The sequence below is a fragment of the Lissotriton vulgaris genome, unplaced genomic scaffold (genome assembly GCF_964263255.1).
Source record: "Lissotriton vulgaris unplaced genomic scaffold, aLisVul1.2 SCAFFOLD_836, whole genome shotgun sequence".
NCBI classification, from domain to species: Eukaryota; Metazoa; Chordata; class Amphibia; order Caudata; family Salamandridae; genus Lissotriton; species Lissotriton vulgaris.
Genome location: NW_028241934.1, coordinates 376,959 through 397,232, shown reverse-complemented (window position 1 = coordinate 397,232; position 20,274 = coordinate 376,959). Strand labels below are relative to the sequence as shown.

The window sequence follows — 20,274 nt, the reverse complement described above, 5'->3', positions numbered from 1 at the left end:
ACTCCCCTAAACTGGTGCTGTTACATATAATGGAAGGGGGGGGGGAATATTTATAAGTGCCATCTGATGCTACTGGGCTTTACGCTGGCTTAACGGGACATTGCCTGTAATTGGAAGGCTGGGGCTCCACCTCGGCTCTCGGCTTGGAAGAATGGTTTAGATTTCAATATGGGTCTTGAGGTTCCGATCTTGAAAGCACGAGGATGGCCGCTGAAGCATTTTAAGATCTGGAGGAGGTGGGCAACGTATCGGGGTTTGGACCTAAAGTCCCCTGCTGTGAGGGACGTGGCAGTTGACGGTTAAGTGGAGCAGGAGTTGTGGTCCAGGACCTCTAAGGTCCTGCGATAATGCTTCTTCATGTGCAGGCGAATCTGTATTATTATCAGTGTGATGCAAAGACAGTGCAGGGGCGTGGGGGTATTTATTTGTTTATTTCAGTTTTTGCATAATGTATATATCAAAAGTCAACGCAATATGTTGTGTAACATGTGGTAGTCTGTCTCTAGGTTACAGAGCTCTGCATTGTATTTGACAAGTGACATAATAAAAACTGTAAAACAAATAAAATTAAAAAAAATAGCCACCAGCAGTCTTTCTGACACCCATCTTGGGCAGATAGGAGGGGTTTCCTCCAATCTGCCCCGATGGAGGAGCACAAAGTCCACTAGACACCAGGAAAATGTTTTTTGTTTTGTATTTGTATTGTTTTTTTATAATTATAGCATTACTGTATGCAAAATAAACATGACAAAACGCATGCAGGCAGCAATAGTCCCCAATCAAAAAGCAATAGAAGAATCCACATCACCATCCCAGAAGCCCATAATGGTTCCACCATCTGCCCCCAACTTTTCAGTATTTTTTAGGACAGCCATGTGCCGCATAGGTTTCCACCACCATTGAGATCCCAGTCCATGGCACTCTGCCACGCATGCAAGTCTGTAGCAGTCCTCGAGATCCATTTCCGGGCAATCTCGTGCTTCCCCAACAGGATCCCCAACCCTACCAGGTGTCTTCAGCTCTTCTGTCCCCCAGCTACTCCATTAGGCTAAAACGCAAGCCGAGGGAAACAGTCTATCGGCCTCCACAACATATCTGCCAAAAACCCCCAATATATGGAACCAATACCATTGTATGACAGGGAATAACCAAATCAGATGATAGAACTCTACGTTATAAGGACCACAGCGATGGCATGTGGGTGATGGGAGTTTACCCTCATTCCACAGCTGTTCTAGCGTCAAACAAGTCATGTGGAGAACATTAAGTTGGATCATGCAGAGCTAGGTGGAGATAGCAAACTCCCAAGTTGCCATAAGTGATTCCCTCCAATCTTCATCCTTCTGCGAGTACGGAGAGGCAAGAAGAGGTCTAGTGACTTTAGGGACCTATAAATCCGAGGTCGAGGCCTCCTGGGGACATACAGGTTTTTATCTCCATGGGGTGTACTAAGGGGCCTCCCCTAAAGAGGGTGTGTAGGAAGCTGGCTCTTTATGGGATATGTCATCAAGTTGGTATAACAGGTAAAGAGCATAGTGGTTGCCTTATGCTTGGACAGAGGCTTGCTAAGCAATCCCAAAGGGATTATGGCAATGTCCTATATCTGGGGGCCGCAGTCTCTGTAGTCCACAGACTTCAATGTGCACAAAATGCGGCGGCAAGAATACTCACAGGAACCGCAGCGAGGAACTCGGCCAAGCCAGCCCTTAGAAATCTGCACTGGCTGCCAGTTAAGGAACGGGTCAACTTCAAGACCCTGTGCATTGCCCATAGAATACTGCACAATGAAGGCCCTCCCATCCTCAGGCCTCTTGTGTCCCATCAACAATCAATCAGACAACTTAGATCTAACTCCCTCTCCCTTGCAAAAGTCCCCAGAATTAGGAAGGCCAGAACAGGTGGTCGCCTGTTTTCGTACAATGCCCCCAGACTGTGGAATGCCCTCCCACTCTCTCTGAGGCAAGAACAAAACTACCTCAGATTTAGGAAAAGACTGAAGACCCTTCTCTTCCCCTGAGCACTCCCCCCATGACTTCCCATCCTCCAGGACTGTGATCACTAGCGCCGGGATGCCCAAGGGTAGCTGTGCGCTCTATAAAACCCAAAATCAAATCAAATCAAATCAAAGTGCTCTTATTAGATGGAAGTGTGGTCGAGTAGCCCAAGGCTTAATAGAGAGGAGTGCAAGACATTCGCAAAATATACATTGTGATTAGTAAATGACAGCACAACTCAAGAGGGAGATCCACATCAATTTATAAAAATACCAAGCCCCTTAATTTATGATTTGGCATCAGAGAAAAATAGTTCAGGTAAGTGCATTTTTTAAATAAATTATTTTCACTTTAAAAAGTGGACACAATGCAATTTCTGAGTTCTGCAATGTTATCCTATGTAAGACAGAACAAGTTCTGCAAACCGATTAAGTACATCGACTTACAGATACAATCTCCAGAACTTAAGGTGAGTGATGGGCAAGGTCCAAGGCAGCACCAGCCTTATACAACCAGCAGAACAAGGGCGGCTGAGTGCAAAACAGCAATAGGTCTTAATGGAGATCGGTCTCTGGAAAAAAAAAGTACATTTAAAAAAAAAAAAAAAAGACACTGCAGGTTCTTCTGGCTATGAAGCCAGTCAGGGTGACCCAACGAGGGGGGTTCACGGCTAGCGATGCTCGGGACCTAGAGACACCTGGGGTCCTCTTCTCCACGGCCTGGGGGCAAAGGATGCAAAGGTGTCTTTAGGCGTCGGGTTTCTCTTACCAGAAGCAGTCGCAGGGCCTGCGGGCAAAGGCTGCAGGCGACATCGGGGCATCCATGAGGGGTGTGACCATTATGGACTCGAGATTTGGAGGGCTGGGGACCTTGTCGCCAGCGGTGGCCCACTTCAACTCCAGCTGGAGGCAACGGGTGCAGTGGTGGCTTCGGGTGTCGGGTTTTGGCAGTTCCGGAGACCTCAGAGTCTTCTCCTTTGGAGTTCTTTGGAAGAGGTCCACTGTTCACAGGTCGTCTTGGTCTTTATTGAAGGCAGGCAATCCTCCTAGGTTTAGGAGGCACTCGGCTTCAGAAAGAGTCATCTTTGGTGCAGGGTCGACAGAAAACAGCAGGGATGGGACCATATCAGGTTCTCTGTTCAGTCTTCTGCGGCTCTTTGTGTCTTTTTTGTAGGTCATCAGGATCTGCTTCTCTGGCACCAGAAACTCCCCTAAATATTGAATAATGGGGTGTTAGGGGAGTGTAGGGTAGTAACCAATGGGCTACCACCCCCTTGGAGTCACTACAGTACTATAACCTGTCACCGAGTTCCTAAGTATGCCATCACAAAGGTGGCTACTTCGGCTAAATCATGCTCACAGTAGCCCAACTTAGGGGTGGTACTAGCCTGGTGGTGGCACGCCTACCAGTGGCTATTTTTTCCACCTGTCCAGTTGCCAAGATGGCTCAGGACAGAGGGAGAGCCTTCCTCTTCTTTGAGGGGAGCCAGATTTGCATTCCAAAGGCAGAAGCTTCTTTGAAAACCACCCTCTTCCCAGACAGGCTTTTGTTCTGTGTCCCCTGAGAGCAAAGGCTCTCACCTAGGCGGTCAGAACACCGTTTCAGGTTGCAACCTGGCAGAAACCAGTCAGCAAGCCCACCAGAGGCTCGTAGGTTTTAAGAGGGCACCTCTAAGGTGCCCTCTCAGTGCAAGTATTGGTAAATCCGACACTGGCATCAGTGTGGGTGTAACAATATGAGATGATTGATACGAAACATCCCTATTTTCAGTGAAGCCATCATGTAGCTCGGGAAGTTGTTTTCACCAGTGTCCCCCACATTGTTTAAAATGGCTTCCCTAGTCACTTGAACTGACCAGCACAGGGACATATCTGCTCATGCAGGTATGCCCTTACATGTAATTTTCGCACCATGCCTTACGACTGTTAGGCCTGTTGTAGGGGTCACTTACAACCATTACATGCAGTGTTAGGGACATGACACGGCTTTTAAAGAAAGAAGAATGGTACTGGGTACCTGGTGAGCAGGGACGGAGTACACTTCAGTCAAAGTTGCATCAAAAAGCAAGCAAAATGTGTGTTGGGGGCGGGGTACTGCAACACAAACCCAGTTTCCTACAGGGCTGATAAGATAAGGTATGACAGAACTGTAGAAAGCACAAGAACTCAGTGCGGTGTCAATGAAAGTCAGCCTACAGCTCCGAAAATTAACGTAAAGTAGAGCCATGCCATACATCCCCAAGTGGAAAGATGCCAATCCGATCCCTCCGTCCAAACCCCTCCTAGCCCATCACATGATTGAGAAAAGTGCCCAGCCAAAGAGGAGACTGTAGCATTATCCTACGCCACCCAACTAATCCATTTATTAGCTTTCCCCCAGATCCAAAAAAAACACCCCATGAGATCTGGTACAGCAAAAGGAATCAGTGACCCATATAGGCGATACGTAATCATTTCCCATGAGCTAAAGCTTCACACAGTATATACTGGGTAATAAGGCAGCCTGCCACCCTTACAGTGATTCATTCAGGACCACCAAGTGGGAAGCCCCACCAGGGAGTTTTTTGTATTGCTACAAGTTGTGGGGGTAGCCTGCCCAGCCACCTACAAATAAGGCCTAGCCTCAACCTTCAATACAACACCAACAGTCGTTCTGCCCCTCGGGGGCCTTAAGCATCCCCATCTTTTTAACAAGAAAGTGAATTTAGATTTAGATTTTTGATGCTTTAATTTAATTTATTTTTTAAATATGGGTAGGGCAGAGTTGGGCTACGTCCTAATATCGTCCAACTTTTATGCTGAATGGCTGCACTTATCAGGCTTCAGTCAGCTGCAACTTGGGGAAACTTACTAAATCTAGGCACTTCTGAAAAGTAAACACCTGTGGCAGTCCAAGACGGTGTGCGTTGGGTGGATTCCACAATCTTTTCTTATCCACAATGCCATGAAAACCTCAGACTCTGCCTAGATATGTACATTTTCCTTGCATTTCTGTGTCGTGAACTTCTGGAAATATCTGGAATCCAATATTTTCCTACCACCCAGCGTTCGCCCACTTGTCTCAATAAAACTGCTACCCCACTTACTGCGAAAAATGCTACCCTACTTAATGCTCACTGCGAAAAATGCTACCCCACTTAATGCTACCCCACTTACTGCGAATTGGCCTATTGTCTCCGAACAGGAACAACTCAAACCAGCGCCAATTAGAGGCGCACAGTGAGACTCACATTGACACAGGTTTTATGATTGCCTGTACAGTACAGTACAGTATAGGTACAGTAGGCCCGACTCACAAGTGAAGTAGCAAAAATATTTTGGAGGCCTAACGCACAAGTTACTTACCTTCGGTAACGATATATCTGTAAGAAACAGTAGTTAGTATTAGATTCCTTACCGTAGAATATTCCCAGGGGTAAGACTGCATCCGGAAAATTTTGCGTAGCAGTATCCCTGTGCGTCGGTAGGCGTCGTCTGCGGCTCCGCGTCCATAGTCGGCATCGTTGGTGCCGGGATGACGTCGGAGTACTTAGACGCCGCCCTCGCACGCAGACGTCAGTTCTTATACACAGCTTTTCTGCGCCAGAAACGCAGAGCCATGATAAAAACCAACACTGGTGCCATGAAACTAGGGCCCTGAAAAGGGATGACCTTAACCCTAGATATCGGTAAGCAGAACGGGTAGGATGGGTAGGGCGATAAGGAATCTAATACTAACTACTGTTTCTTACAGATATATCGTTGCCGACGGTAAGTAACTTGTGCATCTGAAAGAAACAGGTTAGTATTAAATTCCTTGAATTAGAATAGATACCCCAGCAGTACCAACCCCGGGGGTGGGTCTGCGAACCAATGATCATACCAGAAAGTCCTGGAGAACGGAACGGCCGAAAAAGCCATCTCTCTGGACTTGGCTGTCCAGGCAGTAGTGTCTTGCGAACGTGTGCAGCGAAGCCCACGAAGCTGCCTGACAGATGTTCTGCAAGGGGACTTCACGACCCAGGGCAGTAGTCCCTGCTCTCATGCAGCATGAAAGCAGAACAGGGATTGGATGGGGAGTATCTGATGCTGTCGCAGGGACTGCTTGGAGAAAGAAGCAGAGAAACACCGACGCACGAGACAGTCTGGTAAGATTAATTTATGATTAACCCCCTCTGCGCTCCCCCGGGCTCCCACCACAGTCCCTCCACCCACCCCACCACGTTTCGTGTCAACTGTAACTGAGCTAAACAACATACCTATGTTGGTTGGTGCAGTATGCTCGTAGGCATATTGATAAAACTTTCTGGCTGCAGCAGGGTTCATCTGGATTAGCGTCACACACCGCTCACACCACACTTCCTCTGGTTGATTGACAGGATAGAAAGAGTTGAACAGGAGGTTTACTATACGCCGGGACACAGGGCGGGAATCAACTTCAAGGCGAGCTAGAATGTGCTCCATGGGACAGATTTTCCAGAACTGCACAAAGGACAGAAAAGCAGCAATTACTAAAAATCCACAAAATACACATTTTTTAAATGTAAAACAGAAGTCTCTACAGGGTTTTAGGTATAAAAAGGGCACTGTATATGAGACGAAGAAGAGGTAGTTCCGACTTCATTGCCTACTGTTCTGACAATGTTATATCACATCACCAACCAAACTTGTGTTTTAAGCTGCATGGGAACAGTAGTTTATGTGGGTCTCTTCTCTTTTGCATTCAGCTATGGTATGATTGTCATGGTGGCTCTTACACAGAGCCACTGGCTTAAATACCAATTCTAAATCTGGTAATTCACTGCCATGACAGAGCAACTATGGCACACAAAAATTGTTTCCCAATGATTCTACATTGCAAGGAATTTCCAAACTGCTTTAACAGGGCCCGTGTGATGCTGGCTCTCTGCTCCAGAGGAGTAAAAAAAAGCACATCTTTAGGCCAGAGGTAAGCCAGAGTGGTGTGGGTGGATGGCAGGCACCATGTATTATTTTTAGATGTTTGTTTGCAGTTGCGGTCGCTCGAAGAGGAGGTTGTGTGGGAGAGAGGCAGGACTTTTTAAAAAATTTGTTTGGGGAGTGGGTGGTAGGATAACACGGAGGGTTAGCATTGGTTCCTGTCTTTCAGACCGGTCTGGCTAGATGTATCCTGCCTGTGGTCCGTTTCCTCTTCTACGGATTCAGTTGCGTGTTGGACCTGTGTCTGAGATTTCTATTGGTTGCGGCTTCGGGCATAGAAGCGCTTCTGGGTCCTTTGCAGGCCCACACGAACAAGTTACTTACCTTCGGTAACGATATATCTGGAAGAAACAGTAGTTAGAATTAGATTTCTTACCTTAGAATATCCCCAGGTGTCAGACTGGATCCGGAAACTTTTGCGTAGCAGTACCCCTGCGCGTTGGTAGGCGTCGCCTGCGGCTCTGCGTCCGTCGTCGGCATCGTCTGCGCCGGGATGACTTTGCCGGAGTACTTAGACACCCCCCTCGCATGCGGACGTCAGTTCTTATACACAGCTTTTCCGCGCCATAAACGCAGAGCCATGATAAAAACCAACACTGGTGCCATGAAACTTGGGACCTGAAAAGGGGTGACCTTAACCCTAGTTATCGGTTCGCAGAACGGGGAGGGTTGGTGGGGCGGTAAGGAATCTAATACTAACTACTGTTTCTTCCAGATATATCGTTACCGAAGGTAAGTAACTTGTTAATCTAAAAGAAACAGGTTAGTATTAGATTCCTTATGTTAGAATAGATACCTCAGCAATACCAACCCCGGTGGTGGGTCTGCGAACCAATAATCCCACCAGAAAGTCCTGGAGGACGGAACGGCCAAAGAAGCCATCCCTCCGGACTTGACTGTCCAGGAAGTAGTGTCTTGCAAACGTGTGCAGCAAGGCCCACGTAGCTGCCTGACAAATGTCCTGCAAGGGGACTCCCCGACCCAGGGCAGTAGTAGCCGCCGTGGCCAGAGTGGAATGGGCCCTCAGCCCAACAGGAGGTTCTTTCTTAGCCAAGGAGTAGCATGCCTTGATACACAACACAACCCACCGAGAGATGGTCCGCTTGTGTACCGTCCGTCCCTTCTTAGCGCCCACGTAACCAACAAAGAGTTGGTCATCCACCTGGAACTGGCGATCCAGATAATACAAGAGCGCACGTTTTGGGTCCAGACGGTGGAGCCGCTCTTCCTCTTTTGAGGGATGTGGAGGCGGAAAGAAGGTGGGCAAGGTGACGGACTGCCCGATGTGGAAGGCTGTGACAACCTTGGGCAGGAAAGAGGGTCTTGTCCGCAACACAACCACAGAAAGGAAAGGAGGTTTGGAAGAAAGAGCCTGGAGCTAGCTCACTCTCCTGGCAGAGGTGATGGCAACCAGGAAAGCAGTCTTCAGAGTAAGAAGGCGAAGAGGACAGTTATGAAGTGGCTCAAAGGGAGCGCACATCAGATAGGTAAGATCAAGGTTCAAGTCTCACTGAGGCATCACGAATGGAACAGGGGGAAACGTGTGTGATGCCCTTCAAAAACCTATTTACAATAGGGGACTTGAACAAAGATGGCTGATCAGGTAGCCTTAAAAAGGCTGAAAGGGCAGAAAAGTAACCCTTAAGAGTGCCCAGCGCAGAGCCCTGCTGGGCAAGAGAAAGAAGGAAGAGGAGAACCTCAGAAAGAGGGGCAGAGAGAGAGGATCGACAGCCTTTGCTGTGCACCATGCCACAAATCTGTTCCACGTGCAGGCGTATACCGACTTCGTGGAGGGACGCCTGGCTGGCAGAATCACAGTACAGACTTCAGGAGGCAAGTAAAATGGCCTCAACTGCCGCAGCTCAATCTCCAAGCATGTAGGTGGAGACCGGACAGGTTCGGGTGGAGGACCGTTCCCTGCTGCTCCGACAGAAGGTCCTCCTGAAGAGGCAGACGAACCGGGGGACCGACAGACATACCGAGTAGCTCGGGATACCAGTACCTTCGTGCCCAGTCTGGAGCCACAAGGATAATTTGGGCCCGGTAGCGCTTGATCTTCTTCAGCACTCTGGGCAGAAGTGGTATAGGCGGAAAGGCGTACAACAGACCGCAACTCCACGAAAAGCGTCTCCGAGCGAGTGCCGCCTTGGAAATTCCAACGCGCAGAACTGAGGACATTGCGCGTTCTCTTCTGTGGCGAATAGATCTAACCAAGGCTCTCCCCACTGCCGAAAGAGGCCTTGCGCCACGTCCGAGTTTAGACGCCATTCATGATCCATCATGCACCGTAGGCTGAGCTCGTCCACCCTGACGTTCAGAGAACCTGCCAGGTGTTGAACCACCAGGGTCACGCCCTGATGTTCCAGCCACTGCCAGAGGCGCAGAGCCTCCTGGCAGAGGGTCCACGACCCCACCCCGCCCTGTTTGTTGGAGTACCACATGGCGGTGGTGTTGTCCGTGAACACCTGCACTACACTCCCCCAGACAGAGGGGAGGAATGCCTTCAGTGCTAGACTTATCGCCCTCAGCTCCAGAAGGTTGATATGGAGACGGGACTCCGCCGGAGACCAGAGGCCTCTGATCTCCGCCTCTCCCATGTGGCCTCCCCAACCTAGGAGGTACGCGTCCGTCACAACTACGTGCTCCGGTTGGGGTAAGGAGAGGGACCTGCCGCTGACCCAATCGCGGTCCGTGAGCCACCACTGCAGCTATCTCGCAGTGCCCTCCGAGATTAGGACATGGTCGGACAGGTTGCCCTGATGCTGGGCCCACTGAAACTTCAGGTCCCACTGTAGAGCCCACATCCGCCACCGGGCGTGATGCACCAGAAGGATGCAGGAGGCCATCAGCCCCAGCGTCAACCTGACCGAGACCCGGGATTAAAGTTGAAAGATTGGAATCAGAGCCTGAATATCCTGAACCCGCTGTTCGGGAGGATAAACCCGAAACTGCGCAGAGTCGAGAACCGCTCCGATGAAGAGGAGCTTCTGAGAGGGGCACAGGTGTGACTTCGGCACATTGATGGAAAACCCCAGCTGGTGCAGGAGGTCTGCCATTGTCTGGAGGTGGCTGATGACTGTCTGGGGCGAGCCCGCCTTCAACAACCAGTCGTCGAGGTAGGGGAAGACTGAAACCCCTAACCTGCGGAGATGAGCTGCGACCACCGCCATCACCTTCGTGAACACCCGTGGGGCGCTGCTAAGGCCAAAGGGGAGTACGGTAAACTGAAAGTGCCCGTGGCCTACCGTGAACCGCAGGTAGCGCCGGTGGGCCGGCAGGACGGGAATGTGGAAATAAGCGTCCTGCAAGTCCAACGCTACCATCCAGTCTCCTGGGTTCAGGGCAGCTAACACCTGAGCCAGTGTCAGCATCTTGAACTTCTCCTTCCGGAGGAAGCCGTTGACGTTCCGTAGGTCCAAGATAGGGCGTAGGCCCCCTTTGCCCTTCTTGGGTACCAGTAAGTAGTGGGAGTAACAACCACATCCTACTTCCGGCCCAGGCAAGCCCTCGATGGCTCCCTTGGCCAAGAGGACCATAACTTCCTCTTGCAGAAGTTTCAAGTGGTGCCCTGACACGGGGTGGTATTGCAGTGGCATGGCTGGAGGGGTCGCCTCGAAGGGGAGGGAGTAACCTCTTCGGACGATTTGCAACACCCACCTGTCCGAAGTGACAGCGCACCAGTGGAAGTGGTGATGGGGAACCCTGCCCCCCACTGGCGTCACATGGCCCTGAAAGCACGTACTAGGAGGCTTTAGAGGTGGATACTGAGGGGGAAGGTGTGGACTGGCATCACCGTTGTCCCCGACCGCCGCCATGGCCGTTTCCACAGCCGCCACCGCGTTAGATGTTAGTCTGCGGTGCGTGGCTGGCAGCACGTGTGGAAGCGCCCCTTCCTTGGCCACGAAAGGAGCAAAAGGCACCCGTTTGCTGGCGCGGTGCCGAGAGGCCAAAGGACTTGGCTGAAGCCCTGGAGTCCTTAAAGCGTTTAAGCGCATGGTCTGCCTTGTCGCCAAGAAGGCGACAGCCATAGAACGGCTTGTCCATCAGAGTGTTCTGGACATCGGCCGAAAAATTGGCGGAACTCAACCAGGCGTGGCGACGAATCGCCACCGTCGTTGCCATCGCTCTGCCCAGTGAGTCAGTGGTATCCGGCCCACAACGGATAGAAAACCGTGCAGCATCTCGATCCTCCGCAAGGGCTTGGTTGAGTTTAGTCCTGACCTCCGACGGACATTCTGGCAGCACGGCCGCAACCGTGTCCCACAGAGAGTGGGTGTAGGGGCCCAAGAGGCACGCGGTGTTGACTGACCGCAGTCCCAAACTCAGGGAGGAGAATACTTTCTTACCGCATTGCTTGTACCTCTTGGATTCCCGATCGGGCTGGGCCGTCGGGAATGCGGTCTGCGAGTTGGAGGCCTGGATGACCATGCTCTCGGAGGTGGGATGGGTGGACAGGAAGCAAGGGTCGCCCGGAGCCGGGCGGTGGCGTCTGGCCACGTTCCTATCTACAGGCTGACCTGTAGCGGGCTTGGACCAAGTGCCCAAAAGAACATCTGACAAGCCCTCATTAAACGGCAGCAGATTCTCAGCCGAGCTGGACTGCGGTTTAAAGACCTCAGTGAGGAGGTTAGTCCTCAAGTCCGCGATGGGGAGCTCCAGGCCCAAGGCCTTCGCTGCCCGCATCAGCACCACACTGTAGGCAGCCCCCTCCTCCGAAGCCACGGTGGGAGGGGAGACAAAACCAGTGTCTTGCGAGGTGTCCAGCTCACTGGCATTCCCAAGCTCACCTGTCCAGTCCTGCTGAAACTGACATTCCCACGCCAGAGGATCCTCAGACCCCTCCCAATCCCCCTCGTCACTTATCTCCTGGTAGTCAGGTTCAAAGGATGGGGCCGGTTCATTGAAGTAAAAATCTCCAAGCGACGTCGAGAGCGGCGCCGGAACCGAATCGAGGGTAGGATCGGGGACCGCGTCGTCCAGGGACGGCGCCGGGGGCGACAACCAGGGGGCCAGCGCCGGCGAGGTCATAAGGTCGACCGGCGACGACCCGGATCCGGAACCGGATCCAGTGAAGGCCTGTGGCGCCGGGACCGAAGTCGCCGGCGGCGCCGGGGCCGAAGCACCTGACTGTGTCGGAGCCGAAGCACCCGACCCGCTAGGCCCCCCAGCCGGGGTCGCTGGGCCCGAAAGCACCGCAGAACCCGGCAGAGGAGGGAGAGACCTCATGGCCATGAGGTAGCGCTCGATCTCCTCCGGCGTCGCGTCATGCCCAGGGACCGGAAGGTATGGGGCAGGCCACGACACCCGTGACTCCGTCGGAGCCGCGTGGGTGATGTCACCCGAACTTCCCGCGAGCGTCGGGGTGAGTCGGAAGAGCGATGACGCCTTTCCGACCTCTCATGCCTCTTACCTGAGGATCTTGATCCCGAAGACCGATGCCGACTTCCAGAGCTATGATGGCTCCTACCCCGCGACCGGTCCCTCAACCTCCTGTGGGCCCGGGACCTCGAACGGCGCGGGGTCGACTGCCGGAGCTCAAGCCGCTTGCGGGACCGCTCCCGCCTAGCCTTGAATGTCAGAGCCCGGCAGTCGGAGCAGGTTTGGTCGTCGTGGTCGAAGGCCTAGACACTAAAGACACCGGCGATGGGGATCGGTAACCGACATCAGTCGGCTGCACTTTTAAACCCGGGCATCCCTACCGGCAACGTCTGAGTCAATCGACTCGAAAAACAGATCAAAAAGATCATAAATTTAGTCAAAAAATGACTAAAGGGTACTACTTCTCCGAATCTGCGCTTATCTGGCGCGGAAAAAAGAAGAACTGACGTCAGCGCGCGAGGGCGGCGTCTAAGTACTCCGGCGACGTCATCCCGGCGCAGACGACGCAGACGACTGACGCGGAGCCGCAGACGACGCCTACCGATGCGCAGGGGTACTGCTAAGCAAAAGTTTCCGGAGCTAGTCTGACGCCTGGGGCTATTCTAAGGTAAGGAATCTAATACTAACCTGTTTCTTTCAGATATGCAGTTTTCCACAGCATTTTCCCATGTTGATGATGGAATTTCTAAAGCCTCCAAGGGATGCTTCTGCTCCTGTTGTAAGGGATATCTGCTCTGCTTCAGAGGTTCAGTCATCTATATCAGGCGTGCAGGCATCTAACTCTTTCCCGGCAGCTGCCGTGGGAACCAGAGCGGACCATCTTTGCTCATTTGGTATAATACTGGAAGTTCTTGAGGGACTGCCATCTACGGATAAGATGTTCAGCGATGTTGAGTCTTCAGCAGAGGATTCTTAAAACAATCTGGCTTCTCCTGCGCTGGGAACCGTTTGGCTACTCTTTAAACATTTACTAAAATTGAAGGTTGAAACTGATGTTTTATTTATCTTCTCAGTTCTAAATGAGCTTCATGGCTTTCAAGGTGCTCAGTGCAATTATCACAAAATATACACGTTTAGAGGACCTTGTGAACACCTTTCTTAAGGGAAAAACTATATTATGGACATTTTTAAGGCTTTTAAGAGCTTTTTAGTATGTTTTATTATAAATGATTTGTATGCCTAGCAATAATCTAGCGCTGGCTTTATCATTACCTAGCTGACCTTGTTGACCTTTTGATGAGGAGTGGATGTCATATCCTTTAGTATAGTCCAGTTATGTATATCCCATTTTCACTTACATTTATTTTTCCCATCCACACGACAATAACGATTCTAAACTGGTGACCTTTTATCTAGTAGCTTGATCTGGTCTCCTCGATACCAGGCTCTAAGTATTCTATCATAATCCATGTACCTGACGTGCATAAACATGCATAAACATGTCCCCAGGCACTGCAGAATTATTTTGTATAAGGGTCACCACTTTTTTCATCCTTCACCAACAACCAGCTGTGCATGAACACACTTGTTTAGAAAAGCATTGGTAATTGTTTTCAAAACATCCATGGTTGTTTTAAAAACACATAGATTGTAGAAAAAACCCTGGAGTGACCACTTTAGTATAAAAGACCCTCACTCCCCCCTACAAAATACAGTAGAATTCCTATCAAGCTGAGACTGAGGTCTGGCATGCCGAATTTCCAACAAGCAGCGATCCGACATCCCTTGCGGGTAGTCCTCCTCAACGCAGAGACGGGGTCGTTCATTCCCAACCATCGGGTGAGGGGGGCTGGTTCTTTTCTAGGGATTTCTTGGCTACAGATACATTCATCTAAACGCATATACACCTACAAGCCCAGGTTAGGCTAGGTACATTTTCGCAAATTACTTAGGGCGTGCATTTTAGGAAAATGCAAGTGCTGCTATTTTTATCTAAACTGTTTCTGTTCATCTTCTTAGCACTATGGTACAAATATATCTACTGTTCACTATATTGGTATTAGCAATCTCTTTTATATTTATTTATTTATTTATAGTGTTTTATATAGCGCGGACAAGACCCGTGGGTATCAGAGCGCTTAACAAGGGAGGAATTACATATAAAGATAATAAAAACAATAAAAACAACAAGAGAGTAGTGAGGTAGGCAATAAACTGCATGGACGAGATTAAATATAAATTTATTCATAATGGCTGCGCAATTAGCATTATGTGGCGAGCAAGGCTTGGCTAGTGTCATGGTAACAAACCATGCTCGTTGAGGTAGGGTTAGAAGGCGATCGAGTGCATATCAAGGATAATAAGTATAGATAAATCAAGTGAGGTAGAAGTTATATATAATGACTGTGACATATAGTTACGGTACCACATATAGGGATAAATAAATCAAGTGAGGTAGAAGTTATAAAGTATGACTGTGAGATATAGTTAAAAAGTTCACACATATAAGAGGTAGTAGTGATGTGTCAAGCCTTGGCTTGGGCACGGCATCAGATCATTGTTCGATAATGATTTTCCCATTTTCATGGAGAGGGGGGCCCTCAGTTAGCGTACTTGATCATCCCAGTGATCCTTGGGTTTCTCTAAGTAGGGTATCTACTCATCAAGTGGCTCTTCAGTTCTCGTTTGAATGTTACTGTATTTTGAATCTTCCTGATGTTTGGAGGGAGTGAGTTCCATATTCTGGGGGCAGCTCCAGAGAATGCTCGGTTGTAGGTCTTTTTCTTGTGGAAAAAGGCTGGACGTAATAGCAAGTCTTTTGCGCTTCTAGTTGTTCTGTTACCTCCTGAGATCTTAAGTTTCTTAGCTAAATATCTAGGTGTGTTGTAGTGAACCGCTTTGTGCGTAATACAGGCCATCTTCATTTGAATTCTGGCCTCGTATGGTAGCCAGTTTAGTGCTTTCAGGTGAGGAGATATGTGATCGAATTTCTTTGTTCCCGTAATGAGTCTCGCCGCTGCGTTGAGGCAGGCTTTCAGTGGTGCTGTGGACGTTTTTGGTAGGCCCGCTAATGTGGTGCAGCCGTATTCGATCCTCGAGATGACTAGTGACCGTCTCCTAATTGTCACAGCACATATGTTTTACACAAGGCTGTCGCTGGACCAATAAATTCTTCTTGAAACGTTCTGTGTATTTTCTGAGAGACAGCAAGCACGAGTGTCTGAGAGAAACATACTGTACTGTTTTCCATGGTCCATGAGGAATCAGGTTTGTCATGTTCAGTGGTTTCCAGAGGCTACCTACACCGCTGTAGAATACGGGAGGGTGGTAGTGGCACTGTAGAGCTAACTGGTCTAACGGCTGATCTATCCTGTGGGGTGTCAGGAAGCAGTTGGGACCCCAAGCCTTAAGTTAAGAAGATCCAAAACGCGCAGGTCCTGGGCAACTCCTAGGAACTACACGACAATGCTGCGCCCACTGGAACTTCAGGTCCCACTGCAGAGCCTTCATATGCCATCTGGCTTGATCCACCAACAGGATGCAGGAGGCCATGAGGTCCAATAAGCCTCAGGATCATTTTGACCAAAATCCGGGATAGAGGCTGAAACATCGTTTTCAACCCTGATTACCCGTACTCGCTGCACGGGAGGATAGGCCCGAAACTGCACTTTGTCCAGAACAGCTCCAATGAAAGGGAGAGACGGAGAGGGAGTCAGGTGTGACTTCGGCATGGTGATAGTGAACCTCAGCGAATGCAGGAGGTCCACCGTAATGTGGAGGTGGGAGGCTACAGCCTGGGGAGAGCCTGCCTTCAACATCCAGTCGACGAGATAGGGAAAAGACTGAGACCAATGATCTGCAGATGAGCTGCAACCCCCGCCATCACTTTCGTGAACACCTGAGGGGCACTGCTAAGGCCCAAGGGGAGCATGATCAACTGAAAATGCTCGTGGCCTACCGTGAACTGTAGGTAATGTCTGTGGGCTGGCAGGACGGGGATGTGGAAATAAGCGTCATGCAAGTCCAACGCCACCATCCAGTCTCCAGGGTCGACGGCAGATTGGATCTGAGCCAAGGTTAGCCTTTTGAACTTCTCCTTCCCGAGGAAGCGGTTGAGGGCCCTGAGGTCTAGGATAAGATGCAGGCCTTTGTCTTTCTTGGGCACCAGAAAGTAGAAGGAATATCAACCTACTACTGGCGCCGGAACCCTCTCGATAGCTCCCTTGGCCAAGAGAGCTAAGACTTCCTGGCAGATGAGCGCCAAATGGTTCTCCGACATGAGATCTAAAGACGGTGACATGGAGGGCGGGGGTAGTCTCGAAGGGGGGGGGGGGGGGGGGGGGGGGGGGGGGAGTGTAGCCCCTTTGGACTACCTGCAAAACCCACCTGTCTGACGTGATGGATTGTCAGTGGGGGAGGTGATGGTGAATGTTGCCACCCACTGGCCACAGATGCCACTGAAAGGTCAGACTGGGAGGATTTGGAGGCTGCTGTAGATGGGGGGGGGGGGGGGGGGGGGGGGGGGGTTTGCCCCGCGCGCTGGCTCCCAGGCCTACCCGCTGGTTTCCACGTCCGCAGTCACACAGAGGCTGGGCAGCTTGCATGACACGGTGGCTGGACTGAGTCAGACGTGGAGGAGTGCCTCTTCCGTAGCCATGAAAGGGACAAAAGGCAAACTGTGGTGGCCAGAGGGTGCTGCGAGGCCCAAGGATCTGGCTCTAGCCCGAGAATCCTTAAAAACACTCCAGCGCCGAGTCTGCCTTGTCACCAAAAAGGTGATGGCCATCGAAGGGCATGTCCAGGATAGTTGACGGAACACCCCCCAAAAAACCAGACGTCCTCAACCAGGCGTAGCGCCAAAGGGCTACCGACATGGCAATTGTTCTGCCCAGTGAGTCGTGGTATCCAGTCCACAGCGGATTGTGAATTTTGCTGCGTCCCTCCCAACTGCGACGGCTTGGGAGACAACAGCCCGGGCCTCCTCCGGACACTTAGGCAGCACCTGCACATCTATATCCCAGGTTGCTTGAGTGTATCGGCCCAAATGGCACGCAGTATTCACAGACCGCACTGCCAAGCTGAAGAAAGAGAACATGCGCTTCCCAAGATGATCCAGCTTCTTTGATTCCATTTCTGGAGGTGCAGAAGGGAATTCGCACTTGCAAGAAGAAGCTTGGACCACCAAGCTCTCGGGGGAAGGGTGTTGGATGAGGAAAATGGGATTGCCCGGAGCCAGACAGTGGTGGCGGGCAATCGTCCGTTTCACAGGAGCCCTTGTGCTGGGACCAAGTGCCCAGAAGGATGTCCGTGAGGGCTTCATTAAAGGGAAAGTGGGGTTTAGAGGAAGTTGCCGCTGGCTAATGCACCTCGGTCAGGAGGTTAGTCCTGACTGCCCCTGTAAGGAACTCCAGGCCCAAGGCCTCAGCTGCCCTAAGCACCACCCCTGCATAGGAAGCTCCCTCCTCCCTAGACACGGTAGGGGGAGAAAGCATGCCATGGTCTAGGGCGGTATCCAGACCACTGGCATCACCCATTTCCTCTCTCCAGTCTGGTTCTTCCAGCTGGTCTGTCAAAGGGTCCAGCAACCCCTCCCAGTTCTCATCCCCATCCTCAGGACAATAGGGAACACCTGGGATGAACAAAGAAACAAAAGTACCTTCTGGCGTCAGATTCAACGTCAGTCGTGCTCCATCTCAGGGATGGGGACAGCGTCGGCCGGAGCCGGCGCCGGGGAGGGTCGAGTAAGGTCGACTGGTATCGATCCGGATCCAGGCCTGTAACCACGGGGACCCTCTGGCAACGAGGCCGGAACCGCTGGCATTAAAGGCCCAGGACCCCTAACCGACTCCGCGGGGCCCGAAGGCGCACCAGCGGAGTCAGGCTGCCCAAACACACAGTGGAGGGCTTCAGAGAACATACAAAGCTGGGCACTGGACACCCCGGCTCCAGGAAACGCAGGGCACTGTGTCGTCCCTGAGTCATGCGCCGGAGACGGAGCCTTAGAGCGACGAAGCTTCGGGTACCGTGTCACGTCAGCCGACCGATGAAAGGGGGGGGGGGGGAGGCGAAGAGCGAGGGTGCTTTTTCTCCTTCTACTTGCGCTTTGATTTACCCATAGAGTGCGAATACTTGGATGAGGCATGGTGGCTCCGCAACCGGTGTTGAGATCTTCCCCTCAAGCGAGACAGGGAGCGATGTGGAGCCAACTGCCGAGCCTCCAAATGCTTTCGGGACCGCTTCTGCATGACCTCGGATTCATGGCCCAAACTTTGCTTCCTTTCCTAGTATGAACTTATAAACTGAATAGTCTGAAGCCAACGGAAACCTTATGTAACGTTTCCACTTGTGTTCTAACGCTCATTCGCCTTCTTTCTCGTTTGTAGCTTACTTGACTAGACTTGCAACAAAAGTGTTGCTTCCTAGAGCAATGCTAGAGAAACGGATGAGCATGAACTCTACTACTTTCCGAATGCAACAAAGAATCATATGACTAAACTAGAGTGGTCCTAAGGAAATTGCAAGTAATTAATTTACTGAATTCTTTCGGATTTGTATACTTTTACTTGCTACATCATCTCATCATATCATGGGGAACCAATAGGACAGAGTAGTCCGACAAATCTGGTGATGTCAAGGGGTGTAAACCCGGAATAGATCAAGTATAATTGCTTAAATTTTGAATGAGGGGCGTCACCTATCAAATCATCTTGTGGTACAGAGACTGGCGATTGGGACTACCAGAAGCAACGCGAGCTGTGACGAAATAATGTGCTTGCTGCCAACTGGTATCATAGTGGAAACTTTTCGGCTGAAAGTGGTCGAGTAAGAGAAGCCGTGGCATTGACGCTGCAGTGCGGACAGAGGCAGACTATTTGGTCTATGACCTGGAACTGGTCATTTGATATTTTCTGAACTTTCCTAAAGGGTTGGTATGACACTCAACTGATTTCCAGCCAATTCACTATTCTTGAGATAATAAAATCTCCTTTGGCTAATAAACATAGTTCATAACAATCTCTCAGAATTTCTAAATGCAATATTCAATTAAAATTCAAATAATCTTTATTCGGATAAGAGTATCCATAAAAGCACAATTCATCACCACCAGCAGGAAAAATACAGTACGAATTAAGGAACATATAGATCCAATGTAAATACAGTGCTACAACAATAAGTTTACAAATAAAATAATAAAAATAACGTTAAAACAGTTGGACGGACGTGCAAAATCAGCAACGTATTATTAATAAAGTGCAATGAATGTAGCAGCTTTAACAACATAGTGCAAATATAATTGATTGTAGCAGCCCATTCCTGACCATGCCATTAGTAACAGCAGCATAATGAAATAAAGTGCTTTGTTTATGGGCATTATCACAAAAGAAGTCAAAATGACATTTAAAAAAACAGTTAGATGGGCATACAGAATCAACAACGTATTGTAAATAAAGTGCAATAAGTGTAGCAACATTAACAGCATAGTGCAACTATAATGGATTGTAGCCGCCCTTTCCTGGTCATTTCAATAGTAACAAACATAATTAAATAAAGTGCTTTGTTTATGGGCAGTGTTAGCAGCATTAACGTAGGATTAATTTATATGTAGACTGTCTTCCCTACGGATAATAAACGAAAAAATAATCAGACTTTTGACAATGACATCATGTAAAAATTTGATGTCAAAAGTTGTAAACAGTAACCAGAGCATATCACAGATTCAATTTATTATATCTAGCTCATACACCTGAAAAAGTTATGTTTGAATCATGTTCATCAAAAAGGCGATAATAGATCTATTTCACTGAACATTATTAAATGCTTTTGTCATGTTAAAAGTCGCTCATGGAGGCACGTGAGCGTACTGCTTCTTGTAAGAACATGCTTACACGCCAAATCAAGTCATCACTACCAAGCTGTAAAATTTCAAGGTGTGCGGATTTAAAGAATGGCCGATGCTTTAAAATACGGAATCAAGTACTGTTAGTGTATTTTACATAAAACTTACAAAAAGATATAAAGTGTGT

At 49.8% G+C, this 20,274-nt stretch overlaps 1 protein-coding gene across 1 annotated transcript in view; it reads right to left on the bottom strand.

The window, feature by feature from the left end:
• The window catches only part of LOC147669133 (condensin-2 complex subunit G2-like), a 399,698-nt gene that overhangs the window by 266,725 nt on the left and 112,699 nt on the right, over nucleotides 1-20,274 (bottom strand). Inside the window, exon 14 of the mRNA XM_086948201.1 lies at nucleotides 6,232-6,454. Coding sequence (XP_086804327.1) covers nucleotides 6,232-6,454 — 223 coding nt within the window. The remainder of the gene's footprint in view (nucleotides 1-6,231; nucleotides 6,455-20,274) is intronic.